The following is a 14,511-nucleotide window of genomic DNA, read 5'->3' on the forward strand; positions in this document are numbered from 1 at the left end:
GCAAGCTTTCAGTTAGGAACTGTTCCTAACCACCCCACACTCTGTAGAAGCACCCTTGAGGGAGACCCCAGACAGGTGGATGTCCAATGACCAAATAATGGTCAAGCGCTTCTTGTAGACCAGCCTACTATCAAATTCTTTAAAACTTCAGCCATCAACCCAGCTAACCTACTGCCAGATGATAACCCAGCGGGGCCCCTTTACGATGGCATGAGGGTGACCGATGTGATCCAGTCCATCAGACCTGAACAAACAGATGTCCCCCTGCAAAAAGCCAAAGAGGTACGGTATACTGATGGGAGCAGCTTTATTCAAGATGGAATCAGGGATGCTAGGCTGCAGTTGTCACCGTGGACAGGATAGTATGGACCCAGGCTCTCAGCCAAGGGACATCAGCACAAAGCACCGAGCTCTTGGCATTATCTAAGGTGCTTCTCTGGGGGAGGGCAAAGTCATTATTGGGTACACAGTCAGTATGTATTTGCCATAGCCCATGTCCATAGTGCTCTCTACAGGGAGTGGGCACACCTCACCTTTGTCGGGAAGGAAATTAAACACAATGAAGAAATGCTGGCCCTACTAGAGCCCCTACAGCTGCCAAGAGAGGTAGCTGTTGCCCATTGCTAAGGTCATCCAAAAGGGAAATCTCTGAGGCCCAAGGACACAGAACAGCAGACTTAGCACCCAGAAGGCAGCTCTAGAACCAATGGGACCTCTCCAGATCATGGTCACCTTGTCTGAACCTGAATTGCTCCAATGCCCAGATTATACCCAGGAAGAGGCCGGATGGTGGGAAGAGATGTCAAGCAGGACATAAATGAGTGGAGGTTTTTTACAGAATGGAAGATCCCAGTTCACTGCTGCTCTCAGAAGAAAAGTGGTTGTCAGACTTTACCAGGCCACCCGTTAGGGGGCATCAAAAACTGTTGAGTTACTCAGGCCCATATATTATATCCCTCAACTAGACAATCTTGTTGAAGACACGATGTCCTGATATACCATTTGTGCACAAGTGAACCACAAAGAAGGAAAAAAAGTCTTGGGAGAAATCTACACCCAACAAAACACTTCTGGAGAACACTGGGAAATAGCAGCATTTCATTTGTATTTTAGTAAATAAAGCTTGCCTCAAGATCAGAGAGTAAAACAGTCCCACTGGTCAGCCTTACAGACCAGGCAGTGTGACACCTTTAATCTCAGTAGCCACACTAGTTACCATAGAAACTGGTCGGTGCATGCCTTTAATCCCAGTGGTGCATGCCTTTAATCCCAACCCTAGAGAGGAATATAAGACGGGAGGAGACAGTGCTCAGCCTCAGTCTCATTCTGAGATTCCTAGAGGCAGGATAGGCATTTTGGACTGAAGTAGAGGTAAGAGCCAGTAGCTGGCTGTTTGCTTTTCTGACCTTCAAGTTGAACTCCAACTTCTCCCTCTGAGTCTTTATTAATCGTGCTTTCAGAAGTGCAATTTACCCATGGTTCTTATATATAAGTATGCTTCTTGGTTGTCTTGGCTGCCTTCTCTGGATGGGTGGAAGCCTATCCCACCTGAATGGAAACAGTCTCAGTGGTCAACGAGAAACTCCTCCAAGAGTTCATTTCTAGATTTGGGTTGCCCTTCTCCCTGAGGTCCAGCAATGGCCTGGCCCTCATGGTCAAAGTTTCCCCAAATCTGGCAAAAGTCCTAAATGTTGCTTGAAAACTAAGCTCAGGGCAGGTAGAAAGGATGGCTAGGACCTTAAAAAGACTTTAGCTAAATGTGTCCCAGAGTCTAGCAAAAATTGGGCCAACCTTCTATAATATACCCTTCTAAGGGCCCCCATCACCCTATTTGAAATCATTTGGGAGGATGCCTCTTTACTCCTTAAGCTATTCATAAGACAGACATTACTAACCACCCCCTCCTCAAGTCCTTGCAGGCCTTGTAACAGACTCAGAGGACTATTCATCAGACAACTCTAGAGACTGAGACTTTTTCCAAGTCTGAGCCTGCCCACAAGTTTTAGCCTGGAGACCTTGTGTGAGGATCCTGACCCAGAGCCTGGATCTAGCGTAGAAAGGCCCATGTCCTGTGGTCCTCCCCCACAGCTGTGAAGGTCACTGCTCACCCATGGATCCTGCATACCCAGCTGAAGGAGGTTCCAGAAGACACCCACAAATGGGTTACCACTGCATTCTCTGATCTCCTAAAGAGACGACTGACAAGGAACCTATAATTATGGTTGTCCTATTTTGTCTTCTTTGTTTCCCCGTGGGAAAAGCTCCAAACCCCCATAAGCCAGGACCTTGGGTCTGGGAATTAAGAAGGACTAGGACTGGGGAGCTCATAGCCAACTATCTACAGAGACCCAACCCACCTTCCAGGTAAGCTATTATAGACAGAGGCTCCTGGGGCATGGCTCACTCACTTTTAGGGCTGTGGGTCCACTGGGGAAGAGAAGGAGCCCCCATCTATCCAGTACCATGCTTGCCTGACTAATGCCCTATGCCTCTCAGCTGCCAGAAACCAGAACACTATTGTGCTCAGTGGAGTTGCAAAACCAAGTCCTCCTGGGGGTACACTGATCCCTTCATAGTCCTAGAGGGAAATCTATCACCTACCTGTGGCCACAGACAACGAAATCCCATATCCATAAAGGTTAGGGATTGGCAGGAAACCCATTACTGGGAAACTGGCAGAACCTGGGGAGTCAGGTTATATATGAATGGTCCAAACCCAGACAGCAATTTACTATTGAAAAGAAACCTGCTGCTAGGGTCATCTGGCCCATTGGGCTCAATGGGCCCATTGGCCTGAACCAGCCCAACTTGGCAACCCAGAGATTCAACCCCTCCAAGGTGGTAAATGTAAGCCCTAAGCCTCAAATTTGCCCAGGAACTCCCTCAGTAACCTTGAGACTAAAAGCCAAGGAGCAGCAGAAGCCAGTCTCTTGGAATTTGGTATCCTAGATGGAGGGTATTTGTTTCTTTACCATTCTTAGCCAGACATAGATAGAGACTGCTGGCTATGCCTAGACCCCAAACCCCTATATTATGTTGGGATTGGAGCCAATCAAACAATAAGCTCCACTTCCAACCCTAACAAGTTGTAAAAGGGGTCAGTCTAAGCTCACCCTGGGCTAACCTCCAAGGGAAGGTGACTATTTAATGTCACCAAGATACCACCTAGAGAGTTCCCCTGTGCAGATTCCAATATCTAGGAACAGCAGCTTAACCTGGAGAATGGTGGTCGAGTGTATTTCCAGGCCTTGAAGAGTATCTGGCTTGCTTGCAGTAACAACTTAACCAAGTGTTCTTCTGATTGCTTACACTGCTGGAGAGCCCATTCTTTTGAGTCTTTGTATATGTCATAGCACAGGTGCGCGTCTGTAACAGAGAAGAGGACAGGGTCCACTATGATCTAGACTATGGGCCCTTAACACCATTTTTTTCAGTCTGGAGCCTAGTCACTCTGATAAAAGCAGCTTCATCCTGGACTTCTGGACAAGAGACACATCCCCCGAAAGCCCCAGTTTGATTTCTGTCACATGGAACTAAAAACGTCCTGACTGTCAGTCACAGTTGGATATTCAAGAAGAGACGTCTAGATTTAACAATGGGCCATGTTGCAGTAGAAAATGTGAATTTTCTTTCCCTCCTCCTCCCTCCCATATCTTATGCCAGTCCTCCACAAAACCCCAGCCAGCACGTCATCATGCTGACTCCTGGGTCCTTCGGAGTCTGTCAAATGAGGAGTGCTTGTGACTCAGTTTACCTTTCCTTTTAACTTAGTTGATCCCCCAAGACCAAGGAATAACTCTTGGTTTCTAAAAATTTGCAACAAAAATTGAGTACGTTTTGGAAATTGATCTCTGACCACATAGCGAGGCAGACAGAGGGGGGCGTTGATTTTCAGTTTCATACTCTCTGTGTTTCTGCTTCTCAGCCAGGTACCATATGGTGCCAGGTGTATGACTTATTTAGTAAGTATTGGCAGGCTAAAGGAAATAGCACGTGTGCATGGCACACACACACACACACCATAAAATATGTGATCTCAGCTCTTAGGGGGTCTTCCGATCTGGCTGGGGACACAATATCAGTAAGGTCTTCTGTTCACTTGGCATTCTAGAAGAGAAGAATTGTGGCTCAGAGGAGAGAGGACCTTGGAGTTGGGGAGGGGTTGACGGAATGTTTGGCAACATAGGCTGGTTTGTTAAAGACAGGTGGGTTTTGGTGAGGGGATGAGTGGAGGGGGAGTTGTGATGAGCATGGGGTCCCCTCAGGACTGTGTGCCAACTGTGCTTGCTATGGGTAGGGGGTCTGCCTGGTGAGGGGGAGAGAGTCTCTCAGGGTAGCTGAGATCCCACTAACGCACAGCAGAAAAGAAACGGTTAAGAAGGCCCCCTCCTTTTCCACCCACACTGGGCCAAGATAAGAGGCCTTTGGCTCAGGCATACAGTGATGGAGTTTGTATGTGTGGTGGGTGTAAGCGCGTGTGTCAGTCTGCCAATCAGTGTGCCAGTACCCTGGGGTTTGTCTGCTTGTTTAGGAACTTCTAGTTTTAAGTGACACAAGCCAGGTGCAGAAGCTTTTCTTTGTTTGTTATTGCTTGGCAGAAGGAGACAATTTCCTTCAAGCTAAAGGCAGATTCTGGGATTCTCCAGCCTTGACTCCCACCCGTGCCCCCTGCACCCCAGCTCTGTTGTTTCCTGTAGAGAGCCAGGCAGAGAGCGAGACAGGAAAGGGGCAATGTCTCTTGCCAGCTTCCCAGCTCTGCTCCTGCTTGCACCAAGAGACCAGTGGTGACCTCTCTCCTGGGTTTCTGCCTCCTTTCATCTTCCAGTCTCCTCTTCAGACTCCCCTGCAGACTGTTTTTGGGGAAAAACACCCCGATTGTTGGTAAAAGGCCTCTAGCGAGGCATCTGTCCCTGAGTAACCTCCTCATCCACCATGGCCTGAATGTCCTTGGCAGCCCTGAGGCCAGACTTGATGGCAGTGTCCATCCAGCCGTGGGGCAGGCTGGTGTGCTCTCCAGCAAAGTGGATGCGACCCTCTGGTTGGGAGAGCTGCTTCAAATAGTCCACAAATTGATAGGGTGTGAACTCAGCAAAGGCGCCAATGGTGAGGGGGTCTAGAGACCCCCAGTGCTTGACCGTTGCTTTTGGGCACATGCGCTTTAGCTCCTCCTTGGGTATGTGGTGCACAGCAGCCAGATCATCCAGGATAATATTCACCACCTGGTCGGGTTTCATGGCAGCGAAGAAGAAAGAATCATCGCCCACAGTGTAAGAGGCCAGCAGCATGCCCTTGCCACCTGGCAGGCTGTGGCTGGGATAGATAATATAACGCGAGGGCCGATCTGTGATGGAGTTGCCTCCCCGGATGCCATCCTGTTCCCAGAAGCATTCGTTGCACACGAAAACCACCTTGGTGGCACTGGTATAATGCACGGAGCGCAGGGCATGTGCTTTGTCTGGGGACAGGGGTGGCTGGAAGGTGATGAGGCGTGTGGCCTTGGCGGAGGCTGAGTTGATGACGTAGTCAGCAGTGAGTCTGCGCAGTGGGAAGATGGGCTCATCGGTGCGGTACAAAACTTCAACCTTCGACCCGTTCCTCACCACTGCTTCTACTCTGGATCTCAGACGGATGGTACCAGACTTCAGGCTAGCATTGAAGCCATTGGGGAGTTGGTCAAAGCCACCAGTGATCTCTGAAAATCTGCAGGGGTGGAGAGGGGATGATGGGACGGGAGACACTGCCAGGTCGTACTGTATCCCAGTACTGGCCATTCCTCTGGTCTGAAAAGGGAAGAACCTATCTCCCTGCTCTCTCATGTGAGACACTTTATAAACATCACCTTCATGAATATACAGCCCTGTGTCATTCAGGCATTGTTACTTGAGTGCCCCCATATGGTAAATACCCAATAAACCAGTGCTAGGGACTGGGTTCTTCCTGGCCCCAAATCAGCCTTACTCATCAGTTTTGGAGAAGATGTTAAGACTTATTAGGGACTCCAGGAGGGACTTGTGGTATCCAGGGTCCTCGTTCAACAAATCCCCGATCATCTTGGTTGCTCCTTTGCTCAGCTTTCCTTCCCTCACCAGATAAGCCTGTGCGGAGGGGCAGCACAGATGCAAGGATGGGTTAGAGGGCTAGCATGTAGGGAAGCTTTAGCAGGGGTTAGATGGGGGCTTGAGGGAGACAAAGGTTTTGGCAGTAGGAAGAAGGCATTCTGTAGACAGGATGCTGCCCCAGGGCCTTGGCTGAGCACAGAGGCCGTCACTCCACCGCCATCTCCTGCGGCCTCTTGTTTCACTTACCTTGGTAGAATAAGAGTCATAAAGGGACATCAGTTGGCTGCAGTTGGATGTCTTCACATCTTGTTTGAGCTGCAGAAAGGAGGAGAGATATTCATCAAGCTGGGCTTCCAGGTAACCAACCAGGACATCTAGGCTGCTGTTGACAAGGTCACAGGGAGACAGATGCTTCGCACGCTTTGAGATTAGAGACCAGGTTCTTGGGATGTCCCCTGGAGAGGCTGGAAAAAGCCGGGAAAGGGCAGTTCCCAGAGCTCCTGGACACTGCTCCATCCCTTCATTTAAAGACACTCGTGCTTTTGTTGAGACAGGGTCTTTTACACAGCCTAGGCTGGCTTCAAACTCACTGTGTACCTGAGGCTGCTCTTCAATTCTAGATCCTCCTGCTTCTATCTCCCAAGTACTAGGATTAAAAGCTTGTGCTACCACACCTGACTTGAAACAAAAGACCTGTTCAAGATGAAAATTTAAGGTGAATATTCAGTTGGTAGAACACTTGCTGTACAAGACTGAGGACTTGAGCCCTACTCCCCAGTATCCATATAAAAGTAGGGTGTGTTGGAGCTGGGGAGATGGCTCAGTGGTTAAGAGTACTGAGTGTTCTTTCAGAGGACTTGGGTTCAGTTCCCAGCATACACATAGCAGCTCACACCTGTCTGTAACTCCAGTTCCAGGGGACCTGACACCCTCACACAGACATACATCCTGGTCAAACACCAATGCACATCAAATTTTTAAAAAGTTATGGTGTGGTATCCCATGACTGTAATGTCAGCTCTGTGAAGGTAGAAACAGCAGGATCCCTGGGGCTTGCTGGTCAGCAATTCTAGCAGAACTAGTAAGCTCGGTTCAATGAAAAACTCTGCCCAAAATAAAATAAGGTGGGAAGCAATTGAAGAAGACAGCTGACGTTGACCACTGGCTTCGACACAAATATGCACACGCACCCATGTTTACCTAACCATGTACATACATATACACACGCACAGGTACATATGTACGCACAGACACAGACACCCAGGCACAGACGCTTTAAGGTAAAGACTTTCACTTGTCATCTAGGATGGCTGATTCACTACCAAGGGCTGCCTAATCCAGTTGCCCCTTTCTTTACACTGCTGCTGACCAAGTCCTGTTTCCTAGATTGCTCAGAGACAGAAGAGAAGGGTTGAGGGTGGAGTTGAGGGTGGTGACATCGTTAACAGATGTGATAAGGCAGGAGGACCAATCATAAGAGTGTTGGGTGGGGTCAGGTGATCTGATTCCAGGTATTGATTTGCTGTGTGACCTTAGGCACCACCCCTTTCCTTCTTCTTTTTTTTTTTTTTTTGGTTTTTCGAGCCAGGGTTTCTCTGTGGTTTTGGAGCCTGTCCTGGAACTAGCTCTTGTAGACCAGGCTGGTCTCGAACTCACAGAGATCCGCCTGCCTCTGCCTCCCGAGTGCTGGGATTAAAGGCGTGCGCCACCACCGCCCGGCCCACCCCTTTCCTTCTTGATCCCAGCTGGGAAAGGCAGCAGATACCTTAATGATTGCTTGGTCGAAGAGGTTTTGGGCAGTTTTGTTCTTCTCTGTGGGGTCCGTGGGATAGCCCAAGATCTCGGGGTTAGCTTCGACTTCCCAAGCACGATAACGCTGTCCATTGAATAGGTACCAGGTGTTGTTATCATACTGGATGAACTTATTTAGCTTCAGACCAAACTTCTTGACATAGGCATGGGTTAGCCTTGAGACAGAGACAGGCATAATAACATCCTTGTTCCTTCTGGTCCCTTATTAGAATCGATTCTGGTCTAATTAGGGTAACCTGGTGCCTAGGAAGCTCAAACTAACTACTTGTTCAATTGTAATCTCATTTAATGTTGTGGGCATTAGCTCCCCACCTCCCAAGGCTGTGGAGGGTGAGAAGTTCATTGAATTAAGGCCCTTTAGGAGATCTCAGCTAATAGTATAGACAGATGTCTTTTGTTTCAGACAGCATTTGAGATCCCACCATGCAATTCTAGGTAAATTGGAGGCTGTATTTAATGACTCCTACTTTGGGCTGATGCAGTTGTTTGTGTTTTCGGTGGTTTGGAGGGTGAGCGTGGGTTCAATTTATATTAAAGGCAAGCAGGAAAAGAAAAAGAGAAGAGAAATATCTGTGGAGACAGGGTCTAGAGAGAGTTAGTGCTCAACAAATGGTAGATATTAATAGTAACATTATAATTTCTCAGCTTGCTTTGATGTAATTGACAAATATGAAACTGCCCATATTTACACGCTACAGTTTAATGAGTTGGCAGTAATGATTGTAATTGTCCGTTTGGGATCTACCACTTCCTGTGACCACGGCTTTCTGTGACCTCAGTCTTCTCTCTGACATGGGAGTTGAGTATCAGCCCTGACTTATTGGGTTGGATCACATGACACAGTGAGTCTGAAAGATCTTAGACACAATGGCAGCAGGGTCCCACCTGCCTTCCCCGTCATTCCCATTATAGCCCTTTGCTCCTTCTTTTGTACAGGACTTACCTGTGGCTTTCTGGGATTCGCATTGGTCCTAGTTCGAAGTACCAGCCTTCCGTCTTGTTTCTGACTGTGACCACCCGACCTCCGATGTGGTTACTGGCCTCCAAGATGGTGACCTGGAGTTCAGAGAAGCTGCTGTCATTCTTTCTTCCCATCCCACTTATCACCTCCACATAGCTGTAGGCTCTGACTTGAAGGCCATGAACATGCAGGATAACCTCACTGGGGCTGTTTGCTCCAAGGGTCCTGAGTGATTTCCTTGCATAGTCTTCATTCTTTGCTCCATAAGGACATGAATGGCATTGACAATGATTAAGGGCCAGGGGGAGTTCAGAGACTGGTAGGCACCTGCAGTTGTGCCTCATTCCCTGTCAGGCCACTCACTCCTTTTCTCCCCAAAGAGGCAAATTGGAGGCTTATGATCAAAACCTTTCAAGATCTTCTTACCTTGTGACCAGCATCTTGTAGGCTTTTCGCTGCAGCTAGGCCTGCTAAGCCAGCTCCTATTACCACTACACTCTTGGGCAGTGGGGAGGCATGGAGCCCATTCTGGGCTATGAGGAGGAAGGTCTCGTAATCAGGGCCCTGGAAGCACCTGAAAAGGTCCTCGTAGAAAGCAAGGCAGTTGGAGATGGATAGCAGGATCCCCAAAATAAAGATTCCTGGGGGCAGAGAAAACAAGAGCGTGGCCTTTCTGGAGCCCAGGCTCTGGGACCTGTTTATCCAGGATGAATTTGACTGTGGGAGCGGGTGAAGGGCAGTAAGGTGAGGGCAGGGCCTGACAAGTGCGTGGCTGGAGATCCGGATATTTGGCGTTACGTCTATATGAAGGCGATTGTGTTGTGCAGGGCATTGTGAACCATAGTGTTATTGGTCTGATTAATGTGTGACTGTGAACACAGCCTGCATGCTGGAAGCTCGTGGGTGTGGGAGGTTCACAGTTCACTATACATGTATCTGCTCCTGATGGGGAGTGTGATGTTGTGCTTACCTATGAGTGTGTAAAGGACTGTGGTCGTGTATAACTGTCAAGTTTGTGGGTAGGAGGGTGGTTGTAGTTCGTTCTTACTTTGTATGACTGCAGAGTTTATGGCTGTACGTGATGCGTTTGTGGAATGGTGTGGTTGTTCTGAGTGTGTATGAGTCCACGGGAAAGTGAGACACACTGAGCTGGAGTGGGAGTTGGGCTGGATTTGAGAGTGAGTGGGGGTCCAAGACGGTGGAGGCTTGTGTGGGGTCTGGAGGTGAAGTTGTGTGGGGAAGAGAGTGAGCGAGCAAGAAGAGGGAGAGAGGGTTGTGTGTGTATGTGTGAGAAGGCGAGCGTGCGAGGGAGGAAGGCTCAGGTCTCTGAGTGGGGAGTGAGAAGTGATCTACGGTAAACACGCGGTCCCTATGTTTTCTCCAGCCTCATCTTTGGTTTCTCCAGGCCTCCCAGGTATTTAGTGTGGTATCAAGGTTAGAACTCATCGCTCAGATAGTTGGTGACCGCCTTGTAGTGAGCCTTGAGTGACTTGATTTCCTCTTTACAGTTAGCTAGTCTTGTCTGACACAAAGGGCCATGGGCTTTCCTCAGCGTCACCTGCTCTTAAGTGGACCGGGCAAGGACTGTGACTCTGAGCTTCCCCCAGAAGCTGAGTTTTGAGAGCCCCTGTGTTTGGTCTTTGCAATGTCAAGGCAACTGAAGCTCCTCAAAGGAAGAGAATTTTTAGGGGCCACTAGCTAAGGAGGTCCATTAGACCCTTCCCAACACCCAGACAGCCTTCTGCTGGGACAGCTCACTAGAAAAGAGGAGCAACATCACCAAACCCAAGGGAGAGAACCTCTAAGCCTCCATCCCTCTCCCCACCCCACCCCACAGATCTTCCTTAACCTTTTTTTTTTTTTTTTTTTTTGCTTTTTCGAGACAGGGTTTCTCTGTGGTTTTGGAGCCTGTCCTGGAACTAGCTCTTGTAGACCAAGCTGGTCTCGAACTCACAGAGATCCGCCTGCCTCTGCTTCCCAAGTGCTGGGATTAAAGGCATGCGCCACCACCGCCCGGCTTTCCTTAACCTTCTTATCCAGTCTCCAGCCCTTACAGTTTCCCCTGAGCATTTGTTTCTTGGCCCCTCCGTCCCTTCATTTGAATGCACCCAACCCTTAGACCCGTCCTCCACATCCCTCTCCATTAAACTCATTTTCAAGCCCCTGATCCATCCTCAGGTCCTGCTGAAGCTGAATCCCTGTCTCAGTTCTTACTCTCTTTATTCTTATATGACCCTCGGCTGAGACCCACGTCCCTCTCCCCTCCAGCACCTGTGCCTATCTCAGCGTCTAACACTTCTTTGCTCAGGCTTTCCCAGACCTGGAGGAGGTCCCCACTTACCACTCATCTTGACCATGGTCCTGAAACTCTTGCTGAGCTCTGAGCAGCTCATCCTCTCTTTATGAAGGAACAGCACCACTCTGGCAATATTTGGCCCGTATCCCGCCAGCCCGCCTCTGGCCTGACTGACTCAGCCAAGGAAGGTGGCCCTGCACTAAGGCCTGACCTGTCAGGTGAGATGACAATGATAACTGACGCCACCCTCCCCTCATCTTCTTCATCCCATCTTCTACAATCTTCTCTCCTAGGAAAAGCCCCGTCTCCCAGCCCAGCCCTCCTGTTGCTAAGGAACAGAAGGGGAACGAGAGTAAGTAGACCACTCTAAACTTGCTGTATTACCCTGGGAAGGGGTGAGGACTGGGTTAGACATCGGTCTATGAACTTACGGCACAGACCAGAGCTCCTGACTACCCCCACTACGGAGTGCCTTCTTTCCCACTGCTGGTCCACTCTGACCCTTTGTTCTGATGTTTGTTTGAAATAGGGATCTGGCCGTTAGCTCCTGTGCAAGGATCATGCTTTTCTTGTCCCCCCTCCCTCTAAGGGTCCCTGGTAGGTAGACAGGTAGGCAGGAGTCTCTGGCCTGACCCATTTGCAGAGGAGAACATTTTCTGTCTCTTCCCCTAGGACCTCCAGGGCTTCCTTAGACACAGTGTACTTCTCTGGCAATGGATTTCCTTCCCATAAGGAATGGAGCCAGGTAGCTGTTCTGCCAAGATTAGCTTTTGTTCACAGACTGGCTGGCAAGGGAAATGAACAGAAAGTCTGAACCCAACCAGCAGCATAGGGCTTGGGAGAGGGCAGGAGTGGGGGCAGATAGGGCACACAGTATCCAGGGCCCAAGACTGGGATCCTGGCACCAGGAGTAGTATGGGGGAAGGGCAGTAGCAATAGAATTGACAGAATTGGGTTTGAGTCCTGATTTGTCCTGGCAGAGTTATGTGACTTGGGATACAGAACTGATACCTTTTTGAGTTTGGGTTTTCTTATTTGAGACACAGCCAACAATACTTTCTTCCTAAGAATTTGATTTGAGGTTTATTATTATTATTTTTGCCTTGTTTTTCAAGACAGAGTTTCTTTGTATAGTCTTGGCTGTTTTGGAATTCCCTCTATAGACCAGGCTAGCCTCAAACTCAGAGATCTGCCTCTGTTCCACAAGTGTTGGGATTAAAGGTGTGTGTCACTACCACCCAGCATTTTTTTTTTAAAAGAAGTGTTTTGTTGTATAGATTAGGATGACCTTGAACTCCAAGTCCTTCTGCCTCAGCTTCCTGATTGCTTGGATTATATCACCATATGCCTCATACCATTTCTAGGCTGACCTGAGAGGATGTGTGGAATGTAACTGTCTTCTTTAGGTTTGTCATGAGCATCGCCATCTTGAAGCAGAGCAGGTATGGTGATTTGGGAAGACCTTGCCCATAGGTAAGTCCATAGAATAATCAGACAATGCTAAGTCTAGGATAACCTAATTACCCTATTATAACTGCAATATCCTGTTGTAACTATTATGTAGTTAGTAGCTAAGTCCAGGATAATGAGGCTGCTAACACTTTCTGTGGAAAGAGGTTGTGTGTGGGGGTTTCTCTAGTCCTTCATTTGAGAGTCCGGTCACCATTCCCTCCTGACCCAGCTGCACAGGATCTTGGGGATGGTAGGATTTATAAGAGGCAGAAGGTTGAGTTGGGGTGGGACTTTCGTGGTAGAGCAACCCATGAGTCACCCATGTTCCTGGAAGTAAATCATTATTTCAGCAGTGTATGAAGAATCTAGCACAGCACCTTGGGAGTGTGAAATGGTATCTTTCTATGGTTTTGATTTCCATTTTCCCAGTGGCTACTGATGAGGAGTATTGTCTTAGGGTTTCTATTGCTGTAAAGAAACACCATGATCACGGCAACACTTTTTTTTTTAAGTTCACTATTATTATTTCTTATTTTTATTCTTTGAAAGATTAGTTAATTGATTTATTTTACATCCCAACCACAGCCTTTCCTCCTCTCTCCCCTCCCTATGCCCCCATCTACTCCTCCTCTGTATTGGGCTAGCCATTTCTGTGGGTTTTCCTCTGAAGTCCCTGGCCCCTATGACTCCTACAATCCCTCCTCCCTCTCCTCAGCAGGACTCCCTGAACTTGACCCAGTGTTAGCTGGATCATGGCAACTCTTACAAAGGAAAATATTTAATTGAGGGTGGCTTACAATTTCAGAGGTTTAGTCCACTGTCTTCATTGTAGGCAGACATGGCGGCGTGCAGGCAGGCATGGTGCTGGAGAGGGAGTTGAGAGTTCCCTATCTTGTTCTGCAGGCAGCATGAGCAGCTGTATTTCACACTAGACATAGATAGCTTGAGCAAAGGAGACCTCAGAGCCCACCTTCAAAGTGACACAAGGCCACACCCATTCCAACAAAGCCATAGCTCCTAACAGTGACACTCTCCACAGGAGCCGTTTTCTTTCAAGCCGCCACACCTTTCTTTTACATGCTTATTGGTCAGTCATATATGCTCTTCAGAGAAATGTTTATTCAGGACATTTATCCATCTTGCCAATGAGTTCTCTCTATATAAATTCTTGCGCTTTAAAGTTTTGTTCTTGAATATTTGTTTTATATTATGTGCATACCTATTTTGCCTGTAGGTGTGTCTGTGTACCACATGTGTGCAGTGTGGAGGCCAGAAGAGGGTCTGATGTTTATGACTGCCCACGTAGATGCCGGAAATTGAACCTGGGTCCCTGGGAGAGCAGCAAGTGCTCTTAATCATTTAATCCTCAACCCTGGGCTTTAAGGCTTTGAAAGCTATATTGTAGATATAACCTTAGTCAGATATTTCATATGAAAATGTTTTTACGTGCATTTGTACTATCACTTTCTTTTTTCTTTCCCGATATTTTATTTTTTCACCAATTCTTTGACAATTTCATACAATGTATTTTGATCATATTCGCCCTCACCTCCTCCTCTGAGCTTTTCCCAGATCCATCCCCACCTTTCTAACTCCCCAACTTTGTGTCCTCTCTTAAAACATTTTATTTACTACCCATCGACTCCACAGCAAGCTGTTACTGTACTGTAGGTAACAGACCGTCCCCCGAAGCGCAATCAGGCTGCCAGGTCCAGGCTGCCTTTGTAGATGCGGTTGAAACGAGCTCCTGATTTTCCTGTCTCCATCTCCCAGGGACTGGAATTACAGGCTTGTGATGCCACACCTGGTTGAATTTTCTTGATGGTATTCTTTGTCTTATAAAGGTTTCTACTTTGATAAAGTTCAATTAATTTTTTTCTCGTGTTACTTTTGGAGTAGATCTAAGAAACGATTGCCTGACCCAAGAACAT

The 14,511-nt window shown here is 48.1% G+C and overlaps 1 protein-coding gene across 1 annotated transcript; it reads right to left on the reverse strand.

Moving 5' to 3' along the window:
* Window positions 1-4,732: 4,732 nt before the first annotated feature.
* Window positions 4,733-11,647, reverse strand: LOC130884128 (L-amino-acid oxidase-like). The gene is made up of 8 exons (XM_057785098.1): window positions 11,560-11,647; window positions 11,174-11,339; window positions 9,259-9,473; window positions 8,815-8,927; window positions 7,825-8,026; window positions 6,306-6,374; window positions 5,959-6,095; window positions 4,733-5,700 (listed from the first exon to the last, which is right to left on the reverse strand). Exons 2-8 carry the CDS (start codon window positions 11,223-11,225, stop codon window positions 4,893-4,895), a joined length of 1,596 nt encoding a protein of 531 aa, XP_057641081.1. The 5' UTR covers window positions 11,226-11,339; window positions 11,560-11,647; the 3' UTR covers window positions 4,733-4,892.
* Between the last annotated feature and the right edge of the window lie 2,864 nt (window positions 11,648-14,511).

This window comes from Chionomys nivalis, chromosome 11, assembly GCF_950005125.1.
Source record: "Chionomys nivalis chromosome 11, mChiNiv1.1, whole genome shotgun sequence".
Classification (NCBI taxonomy): Eukaryota; Metazoa; Chordata; class Mammalia; order Rodentia; family Cricetidae; genus Chionomys; species Chionomys nivalis.

What these genes read in the sequence shown, in the direction of transcription:
- LOC130884128 (XM_057785098.1), bottom strand. Translation starts at nt 11,225, where the DNA reads ATGAGCTGCTCAGAGCTCAGCAAGAGTTTCAGGACCATGGTCAAGATG. An exon ending in TCGACCAAGCAATCATTAAG is followed by an intron (nt 6,375 to 7,824) that starts GTATCTGCTGCC and finishes TCCTTTCTGCAG; the next exon opens with CTCAAACAAGATGTGAAGAC. An exon ending in ATGACTCTTATTCTACCAAG is followed by an intron (nt 6,096 to 6,305) that starts GTAAGTGAAACA and finishes CCCTCCGCACAG; the next exon opens with GCTTATCTGGTGAGGGAAGG.